At 46.6% G+C, this 26,164-nt stretch overlaps 1 protein-coding gene across 1 annotated transcript; it reads right to left on the reverse strand.

Annotated features, from left to right (window-relative positions):
- On the reverse strand, positions 1 to 26,164 carry SEL1L2 (SEL1L2 adaptor subunit of ERAD E3 ligase). Its single transcript, XM_048506371.1, has 10 exons — positions 26,148 to 26,164; positions 19,909 to 20,071; positions 12,678 to 12,731; positions 12,522 to 12,581; positions 12,354 to 12,435; positions 9,907 to 10,061; positions 3,613 to 3,673; positions 1,036 to 1,200; positions 792 to 900; positions 1 to 100 (listed from the first exon to the last, which is right to left on the reverse strand). Exons 1-10 carry the CDS (start codon positions 26,162 to 26,164, stop codon positions 1 to 3), a joined length of 966 nt encoding a protein of 321 aa, XP_048362328.1.

The following is a 26,164-nucleotide window of genomic DNA, read 5'->3' on the forward strand; positions in this document are numbered from 1 at the left end:
TCAGACACGCAGGGGGCCGTCCGGACACGCATGGGGCGTCCGCACACGCAAGAGGGTGTCCGCACACACAGGGGGAGCATCCGAACACGCATGGGGGCGTCTGGATACGCATGGAGGGCGTCCGGACACGCATGGAGCGTCCGCACACGCAGGGGGTGTCCGGACACGCATGGGGTGTCCGCACACACAAGAGGGTGTCCACACACGCAGGGGGAGCATCCGAACATGCATGGAGCGTCCGGACACGCAGGGGGCATCCGGACATGCAGGGGGCATCCGGACACGTAGGGGGGCATCCGGACACGCAGGAGGGTGTCCGGACAAACAAGTGGTCCGTCCAGACACACAAATGGGGGCTGTCCGGACAAACAAGAGAGACGTTGAGACACGCATCGGGGCGTCCGGACATGCATGGGGGCGTACGGACAAACAAAGTGGCCGTCCGATCACGCATCGTGGGTTTCCGGACACGCATGGTGCGTCCAGACATGCAGGGGGCGTCCGGACACGCAGGGGCCCTGTCTGGACACGCAGGGGGGCTTCCGGACACGCAGGGGGCCATCCGGACACGCAGGGGGCGTCCGCACACGCAGGGGGAGTGTCCGGACACGCATGGGGGGTGTCTGGACACACAGGCGGCATCCGGAAACGCAGGGGGGCTTCCGGACACGCAGGGGAGCGTCCGGACAAACAAGGTGGCCGTCCAGACACGCATGGGGGGTGTCCGGACATGCAGGGGGGCCGTCTGGACACGCATGGAGGGCGTCCGGACACGCATGGAGCGTCCGCACATGCAGGGGGCCGTCCGGACATGCATGGAGCGTCCGCACACGCAAGAGGGTGTCCGCACACGCAGGGGAGCATTCGAACATGCATGGAGCGTCCGGACACGCAGGGGGGCTTCCGGACATGCAGGGGGCATTCGGACACACAGGGGGGCTTCCGGACACGCAGGGGAGCGTCCGGACAAACAAGGTGGCCGTCCGGACACGCATGGGGGGTGTCCGGACATGCAGGGGGGCCGTCTGGACACGCATGGGGGCGTCTGGATATGCATGGAGGGCGTCCGGACACACATGGAGCGTCCGCACATGCAGGGGGACATTCGGACACGCATGGGGTGTCCGGACACACAGGGGGGCTTCTGGACACGCAGGGGAGCATCCGAACATGCATGGAGCGTCCGGACACGCAGGGGGGCTTCCGGACATGCAGGGGGCATCCGGACACGCGGGGGGGGCGTCCGGACACGCAGAAGGGTGTCCGGACAAACAAGTGGTCCGTCCGGACACACAAATGGGGGCTGTCCGGACAAACAAGAGAGACGTTGAGACACGCATCAGGGCGTCCGGACACGCATGGGGGCATACGGACAAACAAAGTGGCCGTCCGATCACGCATGGGGGGATTTCCGGACACGCATGGGGCGTCTGGACACGCAGGGGCCCTGTCTGGACACGCAGGGGGGCTTCCGGACACGCAGGAGGCGTCTGGACACACAGGGGGGCCGTCCGGACACGCAGGGGGCATCCGGACACCAGGAGGGTGTCCGGACAAACAAGTGGCTCGTCCGCACACAGACGGGGGGCTGTCCAGACAAACAAGAGAGACGTTCAGACACGCATGGGGAGCGTCTGGACACGCAGGAGGCCGTCCGGACAAACAAAGTGGCCGTGCGGACAAACAAGGTGGCTGTCCGGACACGCATGGGGGGCGTCCAGACACGCAGGGGGGCCGTCCAAACAAACAAGGGGAGTATGTGCCACATGATTTCTGTGGTCAGAGCTGTGGCTGAGGGCTTAAGGTGTCCTGTGATTGTGGTTTGGGGTGGGTTGGTGAAGAAATCACGGGACTCCTTCAATATCCCTGTTTTTCAAACAGGGTTTTGCACCTCTGGTGCGCCAGGGAGCATGTGCTTTGTGATTGCTGTGGTCAGAGCTGCGGCTGAGGGCTTGAGGTGTGCTGTGATGGTGGTTTGGGTTGGTTTGGTGCAGAAATCACGGGACTCCTTGAATATCCCTGTTTTTCAAACAGGGTTTTGCGCCTCTGGTGCGCAGGAGAACATGTGCCGCGTGATTTCAGTGGTCAGAGCCTTCTCAAGCCACACCTCAAGCCTTCGCAGGCTGAAGGCTTGAGGTGCGCTGTGATGGTGGTTTGGGGTGGGTTGTTGCAGAAATCATGGGACTCCTTCAATATCCCTGTTTTTCAACCAGGGTTTTGCGCCTCTGGTGCACAGGGGAGCATGTGCCGCGTGATTTCTGTGGTCAGAGCTGTGGCTGAGGGCTTGAGGTGTGCTGTGATGGTGGTTTGGGGTGGCTTGGCTCAGAAAATTTAGGAACAGCTGAAGGGGAGAAGGGTTGCAGCATCTCAATTCAAGGGATAGTGCACATTTGCAACTTCATTAACTATAGCTCTGGCTTGGGTGTGGACATCAAGGGAGCAAATGAGTAGATTAACTCGCTACTGTTTGCTATTTTCCAGACTTGCTATTAGCCTGTTCCATCCTTCTCCACACCATGTATAACTATTGGCATTAATACAAATCAGAAATATATTGTAGCCATAAAAATCCCGGATTGAATGCATGTTCTGAGATGTGGGGTGGAAGGGGAGCATAACAATGCTCATGAGTGTTTTGGACTTTGCTTTCAAAAGTAACCTTGCTTCTTCCCTGCATTAAGTAAGTAAAAAATTCTGCTAAGAGTGCAAAACTTTGGCTTCATCCAGGCCAATCACTGGGGTTTCTGCAAAAGAAGATTTGCCTCACTAAACCTTTTGCAATTCTATGAAGGTTCTCCTCCTTTAAACATGAGCATAAGTTTTATTAAGTATATAGGTTTGAATTTGCAGTTTTTTGGAAAACACATCGGGGTGCAATCCTGAACCTCATGAAGAACAAGAAGAAGAAGAGTTTGGATTTATATCCCCCCTTTCTCTCCTGTAGGAGACTCAAAGGGGCTTACAATCTCCTTGCCCTTCCCCCCTCACAACAAACACCCTGTGAGGTAGGTGGGGCTGAGAGAGCTCCGAGAAGCCGTGACTAGCCCCAGGTCACCCAGCTGGCATGTGTGGGAGTGTACAGGCTAAACTGAATTCCCCAGATAAGCCTCCACAGCTCAGGCGACAGAGCGGGGAATCAAACCCGGTTCCTCCAGATTAGATACATGTGCTCTTAACCTCCTACGCCACTGCTGCATAGGCATGAGTCTGTGCCTCCCCTTTTCACCCATAGATAAACATTTTCCAAAGCCACTTTAGAGGACCCCAAGTAGTTCAATTTTTTAAAAAGCCGTCCTGAGGATCTGGTGCATGAAAGTTTTAAAGGGGAAATGAGAGAAAACAGCATGCACACATTGCGAGCATTTCCCTTCAAAACCGAATCAGCATCAACTGTTTGCAATTCATGGCACTTTAAAGAGCCACTTGGGCAGTCTCTTTGGGCAGATTCTAAAAAGAACGTCCATACAATCCCTTCCGGATAATAGAATTAGCCTGTGATCTTTAGCACATTTAGCTGGAAACGTCTTGCTGAAATAAACTAAAGACATTCATAAATACAAGGGCTCAGGATTAGGACAAGAAGATTAATTTTCAAGGTATATTTGAGTGTACTTGCAGTATGATCTCTTTCAAGTCCTTTTCTTCCCAAAAGGTGCAGTTGTCCAAGATAAACCTAGAAGAAATAAATATTTATTTTTTAAAAGTGCACGTTTTGTGTTTTTGTGAACCAAAACTATAAAAAGTTATTGATAAATACCTTGTGGCCAGAGGGTCAGATTATTTCAAGTATAACATGTAGGGTAAATATTGAATCTTCCAGATTAATCAAATACAAGCTTGCTAAAGAATTCTCTGTAAACCTAGTATACTTATGAAGAAGAAGAGTTTGGATTTATAACCCCCCTTTCTCTCCTATCAGGAGACTAAAAGGGGTTTACAAACTCCTTTCCCTTCCCCTCCCCACAACAGACACATTGTGAAATAGGTGGGGCTGAGAGAGTTCCAAAGGACTGTGACTAGCCCAAGGTCACCCAGCAGGCTTCATGTGTAGGAGCGAGGAAACCAATCCAGTTTGCCAGATAAGAGTTCGCCGCTCATGTGGAAGAGTTGGGAATCAAACCTGGTTCTCCAGGTTAGAGTCCACCTGCTCTTAACCCCAACGCCATGATGGCACCAAAAAGAATATGCAAGGGGAGGCCCTAATCTGGATGGCCCAGACTTGTCAAATCTCAGAAGGTAACCACCAAATCTCAGAAGGTAACCACCAAAGAAGTCCAGGATCACTACATGGAGGCAGGCAAACGGCAAACCATTCTAAGCATTTCTTGCCTTGAAAACCTATGGGATCTCTGTAGATCAACCCTAAAAAAATGGCTTCACACAAACAGACACTATTTGAGCTGTGGAGTGCTCTGGAAGTGCTGTGTTCCAATCAAAAGGCATTTACCCGCTGACCCCAGCATTGTGCTTGGAGGAAACTGGTTCTGTCAGTTTGCAGAGCTAGCTGTGCACAGCACTAATTGGCTGGTGACTGAGAGGTCAAACTCCCTTTTCCTTAGAGAAGGTTTGAAACTTACTTAACATTTGTGTAGCCAACTTGACCTGTGGTGGCGTGGAGGGGGAGGGAATGGTCTTTCTCCTGGGATGCTGCCCTGTCAGACCTGGCAGAACCGTGCCCTGAACGGAGGAGTCTGTTTGAATTCAGGAACTTCATATAGGGACTGGGCAAGGATGCCTAAATAACCCCCCCCACACACACACACACACCTCATGCCTGGCACATACTCAGGAAACAGCATTTGAATATGAACAACAGCGCACCTGGGTGAAACCAGGAACAGCACTGGCGTAGTGGTTAAGAGCAGATGCATTCTAATCTGGAGGAACTGGGTTTGGTTCCCCGCTCTGAACACTTGAGCTGTGGAGGCTTATCTGGAGTAATTCAGATTAGCCTGTGCACTCCTACACACGCCAGCTGGGTGACCTTGGGCTAGTCACAGCTTTTGGGAGTTTCCTTTCTCAGCTCCCACCCCACCTCTACCCCAGCAGGTGCGCTTTGCAGCGTGAGGGGGGAAGGAGCAAGGAAGATTGGTAAGTCCCTTTGAGTCTCCTGCAGGAGAGAAAGGGGGAGATAAATCTAAACTCTTCGTCTTCTTCTGTAGTCAGCCTCCTTTCGGAGCCCTCTGTTTACTGCTTCGCTGCTCGGGTAACATTAAATTCACGGATTTGGAACTAGCTCTCAGGCAACATAGTGGAGCCGAGGTGCCAGTGTACTTCAAAAAAGCAGAATATTTGATTTTCCCAGAGAAGAAGTTGCTTCAAACAGCTCAGGTAGGGGAATCACACCCTCGTAGTCAAGAGCAGCAACTTTTATATACACTTATCAAAAGAGGGCAAGGAGGCAGGTAAGGGGGCAGGTCCCTTACCTTGCAACAATAAAGAACACATCAACACATAAAAAGAAAGGTACAATTACAACTTTGTGAATGGGACCATGAGATCTCGCTGTCAGGAGTCTTTCCGCGAGACTTTACGACAGTTCTGGAACAGGGAGCAAAGAGTGTCCATTCATAAAACTGGGTGAGGCTGTTAACGCACCCAGGCCTCAGTCCCGCAACAAAAAGAAAGTTCAAATGGTCCAATGGTGATCTTGGCGCGTTCTCCAACAGCCGGGATATCTGGGGTCCGTCATCAGATTCAATTTGTAATTCCAAAAGGGTCTTTGTTTTCGCTAAAGAGGTTTACCGGGTGTTGGCCCAAACTGAATTCCAAGGCTAACTTCCTTGGGCCTTAATATTCAGCTGCTACAAGCTATTGCTCTTACTAACAGATACAAATATCTGGAATAACATTTCTAATTTAAACATTTGATGCAATCCTACAGAACTTACAATATATTAAAAGAGTATAAACAAGAATATCCTAAACTAACAGCAATAAACCTTAAATCATGTGAAACATTGGCACAACCACATATACGTCCTTTCCAGGTCCTATGGAGACTTTTGGGTAACACTGGTCTCTTTGCTCTGGCCTTTAGCCAGTGTACTCTAGCAACAGGCTTAGGAAAATATTTTTTGATATTTTCCTGGCGACAATAAGTCTTTTACAGGAGAGAAAGGGGGGATATAAATCCAAACTCCTCCTCCTCCTCTTCTTCTTCTTCTCTTGTCTACCTCTCTTAATCTACTCAAGAGCCTTCCTCTGACTCATCCTCCTTGTGACCATCTATGTTGCAACACCCATTAAGGGTCATTGCCTGTTTTGTCCAACACCTGGCAAAACCCATCAAGATTATAGGTCAGCTATCAAGTCAGTAGTCTGATACTCAAGACTATTACCTCACCTGGAACAGCAGAAAAAATCCTATGTCAAAGGATTTCCTTTGCCCCAAAACATGTTTTTCCTATAAAAACACCACAGTTAGGTGTTCAATATTATCTCACACCATCATGGTGCTCAATAATACTGTTCCATCAGCGCTGATCATTTCAGAGCCTAGTGCTGGCCCATTAGGTCTCTGTCTCCTGGATGTCCACTACAAGACTGGTAAATATATTCTTTGATATTCCTCCATTTCTCTATTTCCAAAACCTGTCCTTCACCTCTAAATTACATCCTCGGAAACCTTGTATGCATGTGTTTTTACCCCAGCAATTGAGTGATTGTGAGTGGGAATTTATTTTATTCCATTTCTTATTTTCCCAATAAAATCCTAGAAAAATAAATTTATTTTCTCTGCTGGTTTCTTATAGTGAGCTGAAACTAGAGGTGGGATCCAGCAGGTTCTCACAGGTTCCCGAGAGTAGGTTACTAATTATTTGTGTGTGCTGAGAGGGGGTTACTAATTGGTGATTTTGCCACGTGATTTTTGCCTTAGTTACGCCCCTCCTCTCAGCAGTAGCGCACAGAACTTGAAGCAGTCTCAAAGACTGGCGCAGCAGCTGAGGCCCTTCTGCCACAGCCCCGGCCAGAAATGCCCCGCCCCTGTCATGCCTGGCCACGCCCCCTCGTGCCCCACCCAACCCCATTGGCGCTACGCCACAGTTTGAATCCCACCACCATGGGAACTTATTATTAAAATTTTTGGATCCCACCACTGGCTGAAACCCATATACACGGGCAATATATTGATCAAGTTACCCAACATTCCTTAAGCCACGCTAAGCGACCTTGCGCTGTACAGCTAATTCCCCAACCAAAGAGGGTTGTTGCGTCCCAACTTTTTGGGTAACATTTGTTTCCTTTTTTAATATTTAAGAAGGGATGATCAACAGTGTAATCCTATGGAGAGCTACCCCTGCTAAGTAACCTGAAGTCACCTCTGCTTGCGTCTGCACTGTAGACGTACACATAATGCTTTAAAACATGTAGGAAGGGCAGGACTGAATTTAATTAGTATTTAATTTACTAGTAAATAATCTGTGAATTAAAATCCCAAGGAGGGGGAAAACCAGGCTCATAATGTAAGAGAATCCTCCCTACTGCAATAATGAGTGAGTTGGTTTACCAGCTCCAAGTTGGATAATTCCTGCAAATTTGAGGGTGGTGCTTCAAAAGGGCAGAGATCAGGGAGGGAATGATCTTAGTGGGATCCAGTGCCAAAGAGTTCACCCTCCAAAGTCGCCATTTTCTCCTGGTGAACTGATCTTTGTAGTCTGGAAATGAACTTCAGTAGTTTTCCAGGCCCCACCTGGAGTTTGGCAAGCCTAAATATTTATGTATGTTATTTATAATCTATGTTTCTCACTTAAAGGCAAATTACACACAGCAAGCTAATACAACGGATGGATGCGACATTTGAAGCACAAATTATAACAACATGCTAATATGTACCCTGTTTCCCCTAATATAAGACATTCCCGAAAAATAAGACATAGTAGAGGTTTTGCTGAAGTACGAAGTATAAGGCATCCCCCGAAAGTAAGACATAGCAAAGTTTTTGTTTGGAAGCATGCCCGACGAACAGAACACAGGAAAAATAAGACATCCCCTGAAAATAAGACATAGCACATCTTTGGAAGCAAAAATTAATATAAGACACTGTCTTATATTCGGGGAAACACGGTAAGTACAGATAGTTTTACAGGGAATACAATAGTGCTACCCGAAAAGGTTTGGACATGGATTCCATTATGTCAGGGTATGGCGCATATCAGATGATTTTGCAGTTGAAAATCCTTAGACTACAGGTCAGATCTGTGCCGTTAAACTTTTTCATCTCCCAGCGATTGAAATATATTTTCAATTTAGGACTTTTGTGCATGCATAGCTTGCCACAGATGTTCCTAATGGTCAAACTTGTGACCTGGAAATGTTTTCTCTGAAACCATTCCACACCCCTCCATTCCCACCCCTCCACCCCCGTAGTTCTTCCCCTTGTCCCTTTGCCTCTTCAGTTGCAGTTATTCCACACACTACTGCTGAAAACATATTAATCTTAATGGTGGTGGGATGTTATCAGTGATGCAGAAGAACAACCCTCCCCTTCGGCCATTTTCTCCTCCCCCTCATTTGTTGTTTTGAAAGGAAAATTTCAATATTTTTTCTTTCTACCATATTAGCGATGTAACAACACAAACCAGCTGTGTCAATTTCATTCCAAATGAGCAAAGTTGTGTTAAGGTGAAGATACAATGTATCTGCAATTATATTCTGTCTCACGGAAAGACTACAGTGCAATCATGCATTCTTTGGCAGAAGGGTTGCTTACAGCCGTCCGTGGCAATATAAATGCTCTTTTATCAAAATGCTATGTTTAACAGTGCAGAAGATAATGGTTTTGATGACGGTGGCACTTAAGTAAGATTCTTTACTTGTAAAAGAGAATCAGATGGGGCAAGGGAACAGAAACTAGGACCTCACGGAACATTTTTTTAAGAGAGAGTTTGGATTTATGTCCCCCCTTTCTCTCCTGCAGGAGACTCAAAGGGGCTTACAATCTCCTTGCCCTTCCCCCCTCACAACAAACACCCTGTGAGGTAGGTGGGACTGAGAGAGCTCCGAGAAGCTGTGACTAGCCCAAGGTCACCCAGCAGGCGTGTGTGGGAGTGTACAGGCTAATCTGAATTCCCCAGATAAGCCTCCACAGCTCAGGTGGCAGAGCTGGGAATCAAACCCGGTTCCTCCAGATTAGATACACGAGCTCTTAACCTCCTATGCCACTGATGCTCCTTTTTCAACACAAATTTCAACACAAGGATGGCCCAGGAAAATGTGGCTGATTCACTCAACTCCTGATATCTTTCCCTGAGACAGAATATAGGAGCCAGTGAAACTGAGAAGGGAAATTGCTTTTGCAAAAAGGAAATTGACAAGGGACTGTTGCTGTAAAGCACCATCACCACTGCAAGAGTCTCTTGTCAATTTCCTCCTGCAAAAGAAACTTCCTTTATCAATTTTAATCGCTTCTAACTGTGATCACATTGTATTTTTGACTTAACGCTACTGTGCTCACTTGGGGCAAAGCTGATACAATAGACCTGTGTCTGTGCCCCTACCTTATATCACTAATGTGATAAGAGAAAAAAAACTCCGTTGAAAATGGAGGAGGAGGGAAAATGGCTGAAGGGGAAGTTGGACGACTATACAGGAGCATGGGTAAGGGTGAGGGGTTTGATGGGGCAGAGAAATAAAATCCCTTTCAACATGATTGCACCTTCTAGGGAACCTGGCTTGGAAAAAACATCACAGTAAAATTGCTCAGGAAAACAATGGAGGAGAAATGAAGAAAACCAGTTTTTGGAACCAAACTCAGGGGGGAAAGTGTGGAATTAAAAGGGAAAAAGTATATTAGATAGCAAGGTATTTTAATTTTTCCTTGTTGTTCTCTGTGCGTACACACTCTCTCTCTCACACACACACCTCTCTATTCATAACCCAGTCATTGTCACTGGCATATCTCACCTGTATTTTTGTGTCTCCTCTCTCAGCCAGAAATTTGTAGTACTGATATACATCCCAATCTAAAAATTCTGTTTTCAAACTCTGTTTTTCAGGCTTCTCCATCAGTCTCACTTTTTCTACCGGCAGTTCTTTGTTTTTTTCTAATCGCTTAGCAACTGTGAATAAAAAAATACAATTACATCAACGGAACAAGTGTTGTGCAGAATGTAGATGAATCTGAAACATCTATTCTAAGAAGTGAAACATTTTCTGCTGGCATAATGTCTTTCTTGGGCTAGCATAACAGTTTGTAATGAAGTGTTCCTCACAGTTGGTCCACCATAATCTGAGCAACCCCGTCGTGACACTTTAATGTCTTAGCCTGGGTCCTGCCATGTTTCTTGCTTTTGACAGCTTCCTGCTTGAACAATGTGGGAAAGTTTGCTTGTGCTAGATACTGTTATCTTGCAGCTGCAAGGGGGTGGGGCAGGGACGTAGGTATAGATTCTTATGGGAGGGTTCGGGGGCACGGGCACGCCCCCACCCGCCCCTGGGGCATGGCCATGCCTTCCCAAGCCCCGGCCCCGGCCCCAGTGCTTATAAAAGCAGCTCTCTGAGGCCAGGGACAGCAGACGCCCCTGTCCTGCCCTGCCCTCCCCCGCCCCCCATCAGCTGGGCTCACAGCCGGCAGCCAGCAGCCCCTTCTGCCCTCTTCTCTGGGCAGAGGCGTAGCTAGGGGAAATGGAGCCCGGTGCAAAATCTGAGTTTTGCACACACACTCCCCGGGCGGCCGCTGTGATGTTGTAATCCATTGCCAAACAACATCACTTTCAATGGTGTTTAAACTAGAGAGCCCAAATTCTCCTTTTAAATCCAACTTAAAGGGAGAATCTGGGGGTCCTGTTAAGAATAACATTGAAAGTGATGCCTGCCCAGTGGATTATCCCCCACCCTGAAACAGCATCACTTTCAATGTTTAAACTTTGGACCTCAGATTCTCCTTTTAAATCCATGCCGAAGGGGGTGGATTTAAATGGAGAATCTGGGGAAATTTGGGGAGTGCCTGCTGTCAAGGGTGCAATGCTTAATCTAGCAGCACCAGAATTTCAGGGCATCTTTAGGAGACTCTCCTGATGATACTAATTATGCCTGGGTGCAGTTTGGTTCTTGGGGTCCTAAAGTATGGACCCTCATAGGTGTAGTCCCCATCTCCTATTAGCTTCCATTGGAAACAATAGGGGATGGGGCACCCCCTTTGGAAGTCCATAGCTTTGTACTCCCTGGACCAAACTTCACCAAACCTGGGAGGTATCAGTAAGAAACTCTCCTGATGATGCCACCCAGGTTTGGTGAAGTTTGGTTTATGAGGTCCAAAGTTACAGACCCTCAAAGTGTAGCCTCCATCTTCTATTAGCTCCCATTGGAAACAATGGAGGATGGGGCACCCCCTTTGAGAGTCCATAACTTTGGACCCCCTGAACCAAATCTCACCAGACCTGGCTAGTACCATCAGGATAGTCTCCCAAACAATCCCTGAAAATGTGGTGCTGCTAGCCTAAAAACTGTGCCCCCTGCAGGCCAAAAACAGAAAACACTTTAAAAATACAAAAAAAACCCACAAACGGAGGGCAGAGCTTCAGACCCGTAATGGGGGGAGGGTGAACCCAAGAACCCCCCGCTTACCTATATTCTTGGGGTGGGGTGAAAACACTGGGTTCTCACCCCGTTCACCTGCCCTTGCTATCTCTGTGTACGGAATGTGTGTGTGTGCTATCTTCCCTCTTTTCTTAAGGAATACTTGTGAGTATGTGTGTGCCTCCTCACCTTTGAAGAAGGGGTGGTGGGCCTCTGTTAGGGAATACAATCTTTTGGTTGTTGTCTTGTAATCAGTTCAGACAACAGAGCAGAGGTAGACGGCTCATGGGGACATGTGAGGTCACATGTCCAGGGGCACACGCCAGCTGGTCAGGTGGGGGGAGGGGGGCAGAGAATCGCTCCCAGACCCCTCCCCTTGGCCCTGCCCTACCAGGCTGCTCTTTCATCCAGCAGAGTCTCTGCTGGCCAAAGGAGCAGCCTGGCAGGGCCGGGCAGAGGGGTAGCCAGCAGCAGGCTCCTGCCAGCTAAGATAAGTGGGGAACGGGGGGAGATGAAGGGAGGCTGGAGGAGGTAAGTCAGTTGCCCCAGGCACTCATTCCTTCCCCAAATGCCCTTCCTGCAACAGAGCTTCACTACAGCCGGCTCTTTGGCGCGCTTGTCATCAATAAACGAGAATTCTGCTTCTAAAGTACTGATCGCTTTCATTGAGCAAATCTGGGGTTGGGACAAACCCTTGTGACTGGATTTTAGGTCTCCTCAATACCTGTGGTGGGTTCCTGTGAAGTCAGTGTCTTTGTATGTTTACAGTGTGGAACCTCAATACTAAATACTCCATTTCAAACCAGGGCTAGACACAATACATAGACACTTACCAAAACGTGCAACTTCTTTGTAGTGGAGAAGTGCTACCCAACAGCTCCTTGGGACATTGATTCCTAGCCTGAACCGATAAGCCTAGGAGAGAAAATACTCATGATGATTTAAATCTACATCATTCAGGAATCTAGAATTGGAAACCAGCAAAATTATGTTTTACAAACCAAGATAAGCTTGGACATCAGATTTCCTCCCAAGCTTGCGAAATTGTAGTATAAAATTGCCTAGGGGAAAATGAAGGAAAATATAATGCTGGGGATCAAGAAACCATTTGACAGTTGAATGACGATTTGGTAGAATTGGCTTAGGGTTTGCCTTACCTTTGCTTGATCATGTTCCACTCCTATCCCATATGAGAGCAAAAATCCTAATGCCTGTGGGGTCAAATGAAAGCAAACGTTCAGCATATCCCCTCTACTTTTTGACCATTCTTTTGGTTTTCAGGAATGTTGTCGGCATTACTTTCTGATTATTTTATCGAGTCAGTTGTACCTGGGGAAGATGCTGGCTGCATGTCCACAAGGTCTGAGAAAAGCCAATATTTATACTCTGGTACACCAATGGTGAAATGTGGTTGCCAGTGGTTTGCCCAATCATGGTAAACAACTGATATTACTACACAAGGAGTGGATGGAAACGAAATATTCCACCATGATAACAAAACCACCTTGTGAAAAAGTCTACCACACCAAACACAATGTGAAAAGCAGCCCTTCTTGCCAACTGTAGGTGAATTCCCCCAGGCATATGTTTTTGTTTTATTTATTATTTTATTTTTATTTATTATTAATTTTATACACCGCCCTCCCCCGGAGGGCTCAGGGTGGTTCACAACAAGGTTAAAACATACATTAAAACATAATTTAAATATCAATTACATAAAAACAGAAGCCATTTAAAAATGTGGATGGCGTCTGGCTACCCACCCCCCTTGTGCCCACAGGAGGCCAGATGACATGGTAGGGATGTATGTTTAACTCAGGCTGAGCCAAAACGCCTGGGCAGAATAAACAGGTTCATGCAGGCCCTAAGGGCGGAAACCTGTAAGTTCCCCAGAGGGTCCCTGATCTCCCTAGGAGCCTTGTTCCACCAGGTAGGGGCCAGGTTTTTCTGAAAAGGCTCCTGCCTCCCTCGGGCCGGAGGCCAGCCCTGATCATTTTTTTGGGCCAGGGGATCCACGAGTAGGCGTCCTCCCTCCGAGGTGAGCAGGAGGGCTCCTACCAAAGTTCTCGGGGCAATATGGGGAGAGGCGGTCCCTTATGCCCACAAGTGGATTTAGGAAGCTATATTTGCTTAAGAGACACTTGCTTGCAGACCTTTAGGTCCTGGAAGAATCTAACTGTGAACCAGTATGCTGTAATGTTTAGAGAGTCAGACGAGGAAACACCTGGGATTCAATCCTCATTCTGACATGAAATATTCTAGGCGATCTTCAATTGGTCGTTATATCGCTGTCTAATCTATGGCACATAATTTTTGTGAATGTTTCAAAATACTGCATCATCATAAAGTTGGGCAGCTTCATCCACAGCAGAGGCGGCAGGCCGTGGCGCAGATGTAGCGCCGCCCTGCCGCTCCCAAGAGGCTTCCCAGTGGTGTGGAGAGGACCCAAAAAATGCAAAAGCCTCCCCACTGCCAAGAAGCCTCTATAGACCATAATGGACTTACACCAGTCAAAAGGCTGGCTTAAGTCCTAACTGAGGCCAGTCGGGTACTGGCCGCAGGGACATATGGTGTCATATGTCCCCGAGCACTGGCATTAAGACCTGTGGGTCCCCACAGCCCTCCTCCTTCCCTCCCCCATGCCAGGGAACGAGACCAGGGAGGGCAGGAGGCCTGCGGCCATGGCAACTGGCAAGCAGCCCCTCGGTGGGCAGCCACTCACCACCTGCCGCAGTCGCAGGCCTCCTGCCCTCCCTCTCAGGTGAGCGGCCATCCTCGAACTTGACAGGGAGGCCAAGGAAGAAGCTGGTGGAGACCCTTTTCTCCCCCTCTCTGGCAACCTCTTAGATCAACAACTGCAAAAGGGTAAAACGTCCTGACCTCATCGCCATTCTCTGAAGGAGACACAGCCACCCTCCAAGACAGTGTCGAACAGCCATTACCATCAGGAAGTTCTTCCCAATGTTTAAGTAGAATCTCTTTTCTCATAGTTTGAACCAGAGGTGGGATCCAGCAGGTTCTCACCAGTTCCCGAGAGTGGGTTACTAATTATTTGTGTGCGCCGAGAGGGGGTCACTAATTGGGTCCGCTTTTCCATCGCCTAATGCATGCCTTGCTCTCCCCGTAGAGAGGCATACTCTGCCTTTGAACAGTAGAAGGTTCCATATAGCTTAATTCATGCGACTTCATAATGTAACTCCCTCGAACTGGGGTTAATCCCTTTCAGGTACTGCAATTCATTGATTCTCAGCCTTTCGTACCTTTTATTTCACCAGTCTCTATCAAAGAACCTGTGTGTTTCACCATTGCTGTGTTCAGATTTGTGAGTTGGAGCATTTTCTATAATGTGATGATGATTTAAAAATGACCTGGTGCAAAAAAATTGGGGGGGGGGGGGCGGGGTGGGGTGGCTGCCCATCCAACTCAGGTTTTGCCCAGGGCTCAGGTTTGCCCAGGTACGCCTCTGCTCCCTTTGCTGAGGGGGGGCTAGCGAGGGAACCTGTTACTAAAATTTTTGGATCCCACCACTGGTTTGAACCAATTACTCCTTGTCCTAGTCTCTGGGGCAGCAGAAATAGACTCGCTCCATCTTCAACATGACATCCCTTCAAATATTTAAACATGGTTATCATGTCACCCTTTAGTCCAGACTAAACATACCCAGCTCCCTGGAAGCCAAATTCAGATTGGGCTGGGGGGAAGGCCGGTGCTGCTGCACACCCCCCCCCCCCACTTCAAAGGGCTTTCCCACAGTACAGAAAGCCACCCAAAATAAACGAAAGAAAAGCCTGCAACTCCCCCATAGTGAAGAAAAAAGATACGCTATGAAAATCGTGGTGTATTTCCACTGACAGCTTTGCCAGTGCAAAGGGTCCAACCAGGCAGTGGAGGATAACGAAAGTCAGCAGATATTAAACTCATTTTCAGCCAGACAGGCTACAACCCTGTTTCCCCGAATATAAGACATCCCCAGAAAATAAGACGTAGTAGAGGTTTTGCTGAAGTGTGAAATTTAAGGCATCCCCCAAAAGTAAGACGTAGCAAAGTTTTTGTTTGGAAGCAGGTCCGACGAACAGAACACAGAAAAATAAGACATCCCCTGAAAATAAGACATGGTGGATCTTTGGGAGCAAAAATTAATATAAGACACTGTCTTATTTTCGGGGAAACACAGTAGTTTAGACCTGTTTCAAAATCTTCCTCAGTGTTTGTTTATTTTACAAAACAATATTATGTTACATATACATCAAATTAGTGACTGAAGACAAGTTGAATTTCTGCCTGGATTGTATCGATATTGGCTCGAAGCAAATTGAACTTCTGCCTATATTATGTGGATAATGAAAATAAGTTGAACTTCTGGTGGTAGTTATGAAAGCTTGTGGCTGAAAGCAAATTGAATTGCTGCTTGTATTGGGTCAATATTGGCTGCAAGCAAGTTGAATTTCTGACTGTACTACGAAAGCAAATTGAACTGCTGCCTGCACTGATGTAGCTGAAATAAGTAGAAGAATGAAGATTAAAGGCCCGCAACGCAGGCTCAAGACTTCATTTTTACACATGATATTGAAACTCTTGCCAGGTCATCGGCCGTTCTCACAGGATGTTTTGCAATAACATTTTCTACTGTATGTTTCCTTGTTTGTATTTTTATACGGAATTTTTGTGAGAATAAAGTGGAAAGAGGGGGAAGTGGGAAGGAAAGATAAAAATCAAACACATACAAAATAAATTTATCTTTGGGCCATGCTGAGCCTGAATACACACTCAGGCCCCTTCTGCACAGCAGTCAGGATAAAGTAAGCCATTTTCCTCGTGTTCACATGCATCTGCGCAGGCAGCGATTGGAACCCCCGCCTTTGCATGGAGACACGGCTATTTTTAAAAATTTACTTCCCAAAGCTACACAGGCATGCACAAATGAATCCCCATAGCCATGCCGATGTCTCACAATACGACTGTCTGCACCTGTGTAGTTGCACAGATGTAAGCCACAACATTAAAAAAAGGAAAACAGAGGCAAATAAAGTGCCTCCTCCCCAACCGTTGGCTCGCGAGCAGCTGCAACCCGGGATTTTTGAAAAGCTAGTGGCGTGATTCTCAAAAAACCCATTTTGGGGAAAATAGCATGAGGCAGACTCATTTTAGGGACCGGATCTGCACAAAGTTCATCCCTGAAACAGGTTCTGTAACCATCCCACACCTGTGTTTATTGGCCCGTGCGGATCGCACCCCTAAAATGAGTCTGCCCCATGTTATTTCCCCCAAACCAGGTTTATTGAGAATCGCTACTAGCGCGATTCTAAAAAAAACTGGTTTGGGGGTAATAACACGGGGCAGACTCATTTTAGGGGTGGGATCTGTGCGAAGCCCCTCCCCCCATGGTGTTTTTACTGTCCTATACCCATGTTTATTGGCTCATGTGGAAGGGACCTCAATGACACATGAGCCAAGACCGGCGCAAGCAAAATAGGGATATTTTGTGATGAAAGTTAATATATTTCAAGCTATTTTTGTGATGAAATATTTCAAGTTAATGAAAGTTAATATATTCCAAGCTATTTTGTGATGAAAGTTAATATATTTCAAGCTATTAAAGTAAGCTAGTACAGAAATATATCGAGAGAAGGAAATTGTGATGGCAACTGATGTCAAAGAATGCCACCAAATGTTTAGCTCATAACACTTGCTGACAACACTTTAATACCAATGGAGGACTGTTACAGTATAAAGTCTTCTGTATAGATTTTTCCCCTAATGGTATTGGTTAAGTGCTGCTTTCTTCAAAACCGCTTTCAAGCAGCAAGATGGATCAAATTGGGGCCAAGGTGCTTTGGAAATATAACTCAAAGACCTGAATAAAGGGAACAAACAATATATAGAAAGAAAGCCAGAGCAGGATATCCTGAAATAATTTTCCTGAAGTTGTCACATTGTTCATGTTTTTCAACGATGACACATACATATGTGGCACAGACATTTTCAGGTTATATTAAGACATCGTAACAGAACATTATGCGAAAATACACACATATTCCTGTTCACAAATTTTCATGGCTGAGCATATATTGAAAGTATTAGGGACAAAATAAACCTGGCAGATAGAATGGGATGTGCTGTGTATATACTTTCATCTTTATTACCAAGGAATCTAGATTTACGTTGCCGTCTGGAGCAGAGTCACACCTTGCTAAGCCCATGAGATGCAACTGGCTTAGAAGGCTGTAACTCTGCATTGTTATTCTAGCAATTCTATGTTCAAGATAAGGTAGATATTAAACGATTGAGTGGCATGCCACAGATAACAAGTGAAAATGGGGAAACGGTGGTTGCATTTATTCTATATGAATTAAACAACTAGCAGCCCCATCCGGGGTGGGGGGTGCGGAACCCACCTGTGGCAGCAGCCCCAGGCTGCACTAGAGAATCTGCCCCCCCCCATGGCACTTACTGCGGCGGAGGGGTCATTTTGCTGGCGTGCAGCTGCTGTTGCCCTCCCTGGTGCTGGGATGCCATGCTGGACGACATGCTAGAGTCCCAGTGCCCTTGCCACTGCCACAGCAGCGGTGGTCCAGGGGTGTGGCCATGGGAGGAGCCGATGTTAGTCAGCTTCCTCCCAGCCATTAGCTCCATTACACCAGCAACTGGGGCTTTAGACTTAAGCCACCAAAAAGGTAACATAAGTCTATTAAGCCCAAAGGGGGGCTTCTCGGAAGCAGGGAGGCTTTTTTTGCTTTTCAGGCCTCCCCACACTGCTGGGAAGCCTCTATGGGAGCGGTGGCACAGTGCAGCCACAGAGTCATGGCCTGGGTGTTTGGATGGGGCTACCCATTTTATATATAATACTTTCCACAGACATTTATAGGACAGTTCCAGATAGGATATTCTCTATGGAAGAAAGTAGACCTTTTCGAAAAACGCGTGGGTAATCTGAAGTGGTGGGGAAGTTGGGGGTTGAATCCAGATTCGAACTACTCACCCTTGCGAGTAAAGCGGAACCTCTCATCCAATCAGGATGCAGTGGGCTGTGCGCGCCTTTTTTTTATTTCGCAGACCGGAGATCCATGTGGATACGAAGCAACAAGGGGGCGGTTTTGACTGATTGAGTAGAAGGCAGTACAAAGCAGTGCTACATGTCGTATCCACGTGGATCCGAGTGCATGGAGGTGCGTGGAAACGGCTTTGTTTTAATCGCCCATTTCTTTGTCTCCACGTAGAGTCATTCTGCGCATGCTTGCGCAGACGTGGATCGGTCAGTTTGAAAGTAAAAAAAATTCCCGCCCCAACACAATGCAGCAGCCAATCAGGATAATAGCCTCCTGAGAGCAGGATTTCAGCGTTTGATCCTGGCCAACAGTAGGGACTCCTGCATTGCTGCCAAGCAAGCTTCTGAGAAACAAGAGGGGCAGTGAAGCTGCGAAGTGAGGGATAAAGGAAACTGTGTTCAAAAGGTCCTGAATCTTACCAAACCGGTTTGTATCTACTTTCGTTTTTGAAGTGGGGAATCGACCTGAGAGGATGTACACAGCTTCCTAAGATTTTGGGGATCTTGGTTGAGAGCCAGCGTGGTGTAGTGGTTAAGAGCAGGTGGCTTCTAATCTGGAGAACCGGGTTTGATTCCCTACTCCTCCACATCTTCCTGGAGTGGCAGGAGGCCTAATCTAAAGTGAAGTCACACAGATGTGTTTCCGTGATCTCCTACATTCCCAAGCTGGAGTGTCCTTGGGCAATAGCCTTCAGCATTTCTTCTGAATACTCTCTCAGCCCCACCTACCTCACCAGGTGTCTGTTGTGGGGAGAGGAAGGGAAAGAGTTTGTAAGCCACCAATGCATAGCGACATTAACACGATGCACACAAATTCCGAACCCTAACAGCCATGCTGATGTCTCCGCGATACGATCTTATCATTGCACCTCCAGTGGCCCCTACACGCAGATGTAAGCCGTGACATTAAAAAAAAAGGAAAACAGAGGCGAATAAAGCGCCTCCTGCCTGGATGTTTTGGAGGAAATTGATTGATAGGGTTGTCAAGAGTTGGAAAAGGCTTGACAGCAGTTAACACATAGACCACTGGTGGCTGGAAATGAGCCATGTCCCTGTGGTCCATCAATACCCTTCTTATTGTACTTCCTCAGCCTGTCACCTGGGTGGCTTGGACCGAGAACCAGCCCTGGTCAAATTTCATTCGTTAAGGTGTTTTGACAGACACTTCCACAACGCAACCAATTATCCTCTTTAAATCGTGCAGCCTGATGAATCATTAACTTTGTGTCCCCCGCTTTGCTGACATTTCTCGATTCCAAACAAACCCACTTTGTACTCCCTTTCAAATATTTATGTACTTTTAAGTAGAAGCGTGTCTGTTCAGCTAATTGAAGAACACTTACAGTCTGGCCTCTGTGAGACCCTTCTTCAGCTAAAATCTCATATAGCAACACAGCAGCTTTTATATTTTGAGGACTGTTGTCTCCAAACAGCATGTTGGCAGCCAGCTTCTCCAGAGCGTTCTGGTTTCCTGTTTCTGCTGCCTTGGCGAGGAGCTTGTAGGCTCTGATTTAGAGATACAAACCTCAGAATTAATCAGCTAGCTACATATAAACTATACAGAAGTTCATGAAAAATAAATGTATCTTTTATCCAATGGGGATCAATATATCACCTGTACGATGTCACTGTCTCCACTGGCAGCCAAGAAGATTTGAGCCAAACTCTCGTCCCAGTGTTTGCTGTTGCAATCTGTGTTACACCCTGGTTTTGCCAATCTTAAAACTGTTTTTAACCTTGCTGTGTTTTCTTTTATTGTTACATGTTTATGGGCAGTTACTTTTGCTATATTGTTATGGACTTTGACCACACACAATAAATTTTAGCTACCCACCTACCTATACAGAATTGTATTTGTAATCAGAATTGCCCCTCCTATAACTTATTTACTTTTTGATTTCTATCCCGCCCTACCCCAATCACAGGATGGGCTCAGGGCGGCTTACAACATTAACAGCATTACCTTCAGCGATGAAAACATTCTCTCAGCCATGGAGGCTTGCTAGGTGACTTTAGGCCAGTCACACATCTCAGCCTAACCAATTTCATAGGATGAAGATATACTGGAGGACAGGAGAAAGTGTAAGCCACCTTGAGTCTCCACTGAGAGAGGCTCAGAGAGAGCCAGAACGGTGTAGTGCAGTGATGGCGAACCTTTTTGAGACCGAGTGCCCAAATTGCAACCCAAACCCACTTATTGATTGCAAAGTGCCAATGCGGCAATTTAACCTGAATACTGAGGTTTTAGTTTAGAAAAAACGGTTGGCTCTGAGGCGCGCATTACTCTGGAGTAAGCTTGGTGAAGCAACCATGCAATACTTCGAATGGGTGACTCACGACCCTAGGAGGGTTTACTCCATTGCCAGCAACCGAGCTTACTCCCAGATAAAGGATCATGCCCAGGCCAGCCTAGATGTGTGTGGGGGTGGGGGTGATTTTCTGCCCTCCCCCCATGACGAACTCTGTGCACGTGTGCCCACAGAAAGAGCTCTGAGTGCCACCTCTGGCACCCGTTCCATAGGTTCACCACCGCTGGTGTAGTGGTTCAGAGCAGGTGCTCTCTAAACTGGAGAACCAGGTTTGATTCCCCGCTCTGCCACTTGAGCTGTGGAGGCTTATCTGGGGAATTCAAATTAGCCTGTGCACTCCAACACATGCCAGCTGGGTGACCTTGGGCTAGTCACAGTTCTTTGGAGCTCTCTCAGGCCCACCTACCTCAAAGGGTGTTTGTTGTGAGGGGGGAAGGGAAAGGAAATTGTAAGCCCCTTTGAATCTCCTTACAGGAGAGAAAAGAGGGATATGAATCCAAACTTGTCTTCTCTCTTCACTGGGAAGAAAGGTGGGGTATAACTGAAGTAAATAAATGAGAAGAATAGGAAGAGATCCTCATGCGTTGTGCTGGGGCGGTTTTTTTTTAATTTTCAAAAGGACGAATCAACATCTCCACGAGTACGTGCAGATTCGCCATTACAACATATAGCTTTGCTGATGAATCCACATCTATTTGAGCAGACGTCGACTTGTGGTGTTAAAAATGAAAAAAAAAACAGGCTGCACATGCATCGCGCACACCCCGCCGTGGCCTGATTGGAAGGAAGGCTCCACGTCACTATCAGCGGCAGGAAACCAAACCCAGAGTCACCCCCTGGACTTCCTCACTGCTGCACGATTGGCGCATGGTTTTGAAAAAGGTGCACTTCCGACCAGGATCCGAAAGGACGCAAGCTGAGGGGTGGGAGGAGCAGCAGAATCGGGGGGGGGGCTGCATTCTCGCCGCTGGTGTAGTGGGGAGTGCTGCAGGGCCCCAGGATATTTTCCGCGAGGAGCGCGCATCTAATGGTGAGTGGGGAATCGACCTAAGATAGAGCTGTTCCACCAGGCCTGTGGTTGAGAGCGGCACTGGATTTCCAACTTGACTGCCTCCCTTTTCCTGCCCCTTTCCTCCCCGCGCCTTCCTTTGGGTATTATGTCTTTATTTTTGCTTATTCTTTCCCCATTGACATCCACCTAGACCAGGGGTAGGGAACCTGCGGCTCTCCAGATGTTCAGGAACTACAATTCCCATCAGCCCCTACCAGCATGGCCAATTGGCCATGCTGACAGAAGCTGATGGGAATTGTAGTTTCGAACATCTGGAGAGCCGCAGGTTCCCTACCCCTGACCTAGACACACAGTGCAGTGGGGAGGGAGAAACCGTGATGAAAAAGGTGTTGTTTCTTTTGGAACTGGAATGTATCTGGCTTAATTCCTCAGTGGGGATTCAACCAGAAATATGGTTAAATGATACACTGTGATGATAAATGGTTGATTTTATTGTTATATGATGCAACTGTTGTGAGTCACCCTGAGCCCACTGATGGGAAAAAGCAGCCTATACATTAAACAAACACACACCCACACAGGGAACATGTGTTTGGCCACTGACCTGTGCTCCCACCCTGGTAACATTTGGTTTTAAGAAAGGACACACAGTCACACCCAATATTTCCTTGACTGCTGGGCTTTCACACCAAAGCTTTGCAACATATCAGCCACCCAATTCCGGTGGTTTCTTTCTCATGCTTCTGTTCCTTCATTTAAAAAATTGTCCTTTATTTTCAATTTTTTTTAAAAAAAGTGTTTTTAGAGGAGCTAGAAGGATCTGCAATCTTCTCGTATTTGAAAGGGAAACAGTGCAATTGCAGAAGCCCAGTGAAGTGATAATCAATGACTCTTTCCATGGTGGATGACCGCAAGGGGCCGGTTTGTTGTAGTAATTGCAGAAATTAGTCTAACAGCACAGCACTGGTCACATCTGATCCTTCCTATTCATTGGAAATCCGGGAGGTGCAATCCTGCAAAGCCACCACTGTAGTACTTAAAATACCATCAAAGTCCTCAGCTGACTTCTATGGGCTTGGACCCCGGAGGATTTTCAAGGGGAGAGATATTCTGATGTGATTTGTCATTGTCTGCCACTGCATAGCAACCCTGTATAGCAAGAGCCAGCGTGGCATAGTAGTTAAGAGCAGTGGACTCTAACATGGTTTGATTTCCCATTCCTCCGCATGAGAAGTGAAGGCTTGTCTGATGAACTGGATTTATTTCCTCAGTTCTCCTCACAAAGCCTGCTGGGTGACCTTGGGCCAGTCACAGTTCTCTCAGAACTCTCCCCGCAACAACCTGCCTCACAAGGTGTCTGCTGTGGGAAGAGGAAGGGAAGGAGTTTGAAAGCCGCTTTCAGACTCCTTTTGGTTGAGCAAAATAGGGTATTAATCCAAACTCCTCTTCTTCTATTCCTTAGTGGTCTCCCATCCAAGGACTCACTAGGGCTGACCCTGCTTAGTTTTTGAGATCTGATGAGATCAGGCTAGCATGGGCCGTCCAGGTCTGGACAAATACAATGATGCGGCTGGTCTCCACGCCAATCAGGGCCTTTACGGCTCTGGCCCTGGCGGAACTCTCTTCCTTCAATGGTCCGGGCCCTGCGGGATCTTGATGAATTCCGAAGGGCCTGTAAGACTGAGTTGTTCCACCGGGCCTTTGGAGAGACCAGCCGCTGAGGAAGTTCCCCCTCCTGTTCTTATTACACCAGGGGTCCCTTAACATCCGTGGGACCCACCGTTCCTCCTCTTTGGGTGGGGTTTTTAAATTAAGAATTTAGCTGGACGCCGTTTTATTGTACTAACTGTTGCTTTAATGGATTTTTAGTTTTTATAGTTTCTAGTAGATGGAGCTTGTGCATTATCATTTGTAAATTACTTACTGTATGTAGCTATCTGCGCCGCCTGTTTTTTGGAGTTTGGGTTTTGTTTTGGGTTTTGTTTGTATTTTGTGGGGAAACTTTGTGCTGTACACCGCCCTGAGCCCTCTTGGGATAGGGCGGTATATAAAACTAAATTATTGATTGATTGATTGATTGATTGATTGATTGATTGATTGATTGATTGATTGATTGATTGATTGATTGATTGATTGATTGCATTTATAGGCAGCCTCACCCCCGTAGGGCTCAATATAAATAAATAATAACTACGTTATAAATAAATAAATTTATACTGAAGGGCTCGATATAAATATAAATAAATAAATATAATAAATACATTATAAATAAATAAATAATAAATACAATATAAATAAATAAATTTATATCGAAGGGCTCGATATAAATAAGTAATAAATATAAATAAATAAATAAAAATATTTTTTTTAAAAAAAGGTTTTAAAAAAGAACTGTGCTATTCCTATGCAGAGTTACCCTTGCTCCTAAAATAAGCTCCAGCTTCGGGATCTTCAAGAGGCACTGCAAAACATTTTTTTTTATACAGGTCAACAATTTCCTGCTTCATCTCCTTCAAAATTAGACATTTTGTGGGGTTTGACTGGGACAGAAAGCAGGGCGTAGCTAACCAGTCTACGGCAACATCTAATTTGAATAATTTCAGCCGATGAAATTATTTCCTACACTTATTGTCCACCCCACAGTGAACGTGTACAGACCTTTACCAGACCTTTACCATAATGGGTCTATCTAGGCCTGTTGGAGGAGGGGGTTGATTTAGCAAGAACATTCCCTTCGGAGCGAAGTTTCTCTTACTGACAGGTTTTCACAAGCCCAAATTCATAGCACCCACTGCAAATCCAAAAAGCTCAGCAGTTTCAAAGAGCCGGCAAAGTGCAAAGGTTTCCCTGCCAGCGCAGGGGACATGAAACAGAGTAGTGCCTGTTTGCCCAGCGTCGGCTTTTCCACTCCTTTGTCCCACCCCTGTCCACTAAGGAGCACACTTCCCAGAATGCATTTCCAGGGGAGCAACTGGCTTCCTTAAAAAAATGTTTTACCCATTGTAGGGTCAATATGAACATTAAAACCTATTTAAAAGGTGGGATTTTAAAACCAACAGTCAACCAGCCGGACTGGGAGTGACCCAGAATCCGAGGGAGATAATGGTGGTTCAGCTTGGAGCAATCAGTGAAGCCTCCTCACGTGTACACAAAGAAATGTTGGGAGACCCCACCATGGAACAAACTGAATCGGGCTAAGTAGTGCATGCATAATGGGTCTACGCCTATTGAAGGAGGGGAGTCAATTTAGCAAGAGCATTTGCAATGTTTTCTTGGCGTGCGCTATTTTGAATCTTATTCAGGTGAATTTAAAAGGGTGGCATGGGTTCATGCAGCCTTTCTATTTCCCTGTTCTATGAATCACCCCGGCTGCTGATCAAGGCAAGAGAGAGCTTTGATTGAGGACATTTGCTACCATAATCTATGAAACACAAACATGGAGTCTTTGCGTGCTGTGCGATCACATCGACTTATTTATGCCTCCCCTGAGGCTGTGCCCACAAAACAAAAGGTGAAAGAACACTTACGCTTCCTTATCTTTGCTGCTTTTCAAATATTTTAATATTTTAAGGCTTCTCTTATGCAATTGTTGACTTCTGTCCTTTTTTGCAGCCTGTTCCTGTGCTAGAAATGTGGTCATGGGGGAAAAAAAGAGTACCATGTTATTTGTTGTCATTGATTTAAAGGAAACTATATTTTCCTAAGGTACTTGAGAGAAGCAAAGTTTCTGTTTTGTAATGACCTTATTTTAGTTGAAACCCCAAAGGAATACGAAGGAGTAAAATGGAATACCGAATTCAGAACTGATTTGCACGCTGTTGCAAGCCAAGGATGTTCCAGGTAGTGCAGTACATGATTATTACGTGCAACTGTTTTTATACTGCACAGCCCTGTTAAGAATTTCTGAATCCCCTCCACTGAAAACTCTGGGCTCTAAGCTATGCACCTTTTACACATTAAAAAGGGGAGTCTCTTAAATTATAATAACGGCTAGCATTGATTGTCTCAAATTTCACCGGTTTCAAATTGATCCATTGCTCTCCCTCCTACCCGTTGCCTTGTAAAACACGGAGGAGAAATGCTCTGTAAACAGTTTATTCAAGAATGGTACTAACCTCATCTAAGATCTGAAGATTAGACTATAAAGTATGCACATTAGACAATAAGGTATGCACAGGTTTGTTCTTTGTAACCTTGGAATGAGTGCACTTTTACTCAGAAAAAGTGCACTCACTCCTCTATAAGACAGGGTTGCACTTACCTGTAATTGTTGTTCAT

The sequence above is a fragment of the Sphaerodactylus townsendi genome, linkage group LG01 (genome assembly GCF_021028975.2).
Source record: "Sphaerodactylus townsendi isolate TG3544 linkage group LG01, MPM_Stown_v2.3, whole genome shotgun sequence".
NCBI classification, from domain to species: Eukaryota; Metazoa; Chordata; class Lepidosauria; order Squamata; family Sphaerodactylidae; genus Sphaerodactylus; species Sphaerodactylus townsendi.

What these genes read in the sequence shown, in the direction of transcription:
- SEL1L2 (XM_048506371.1), bottom strand. An exon ending in CAAAGAAGTTGCACGTTTTG is followed by an intron (nt 10,062 to 12,353) that starts GTAAGTGTCTAT and finishes TTTTATTCACAG; the next exon opens with TTGCTAAGCGATTAGAAAAA. An exon ending in GTCCGGACGGCCCCCTGCAT is followed by an intron (nt 101 to 791) that starts GTGCGGACGCTC and finishes ATGCGTATCCAG; the next exon opens with ACGCCCCCATGCGTGTTCGG.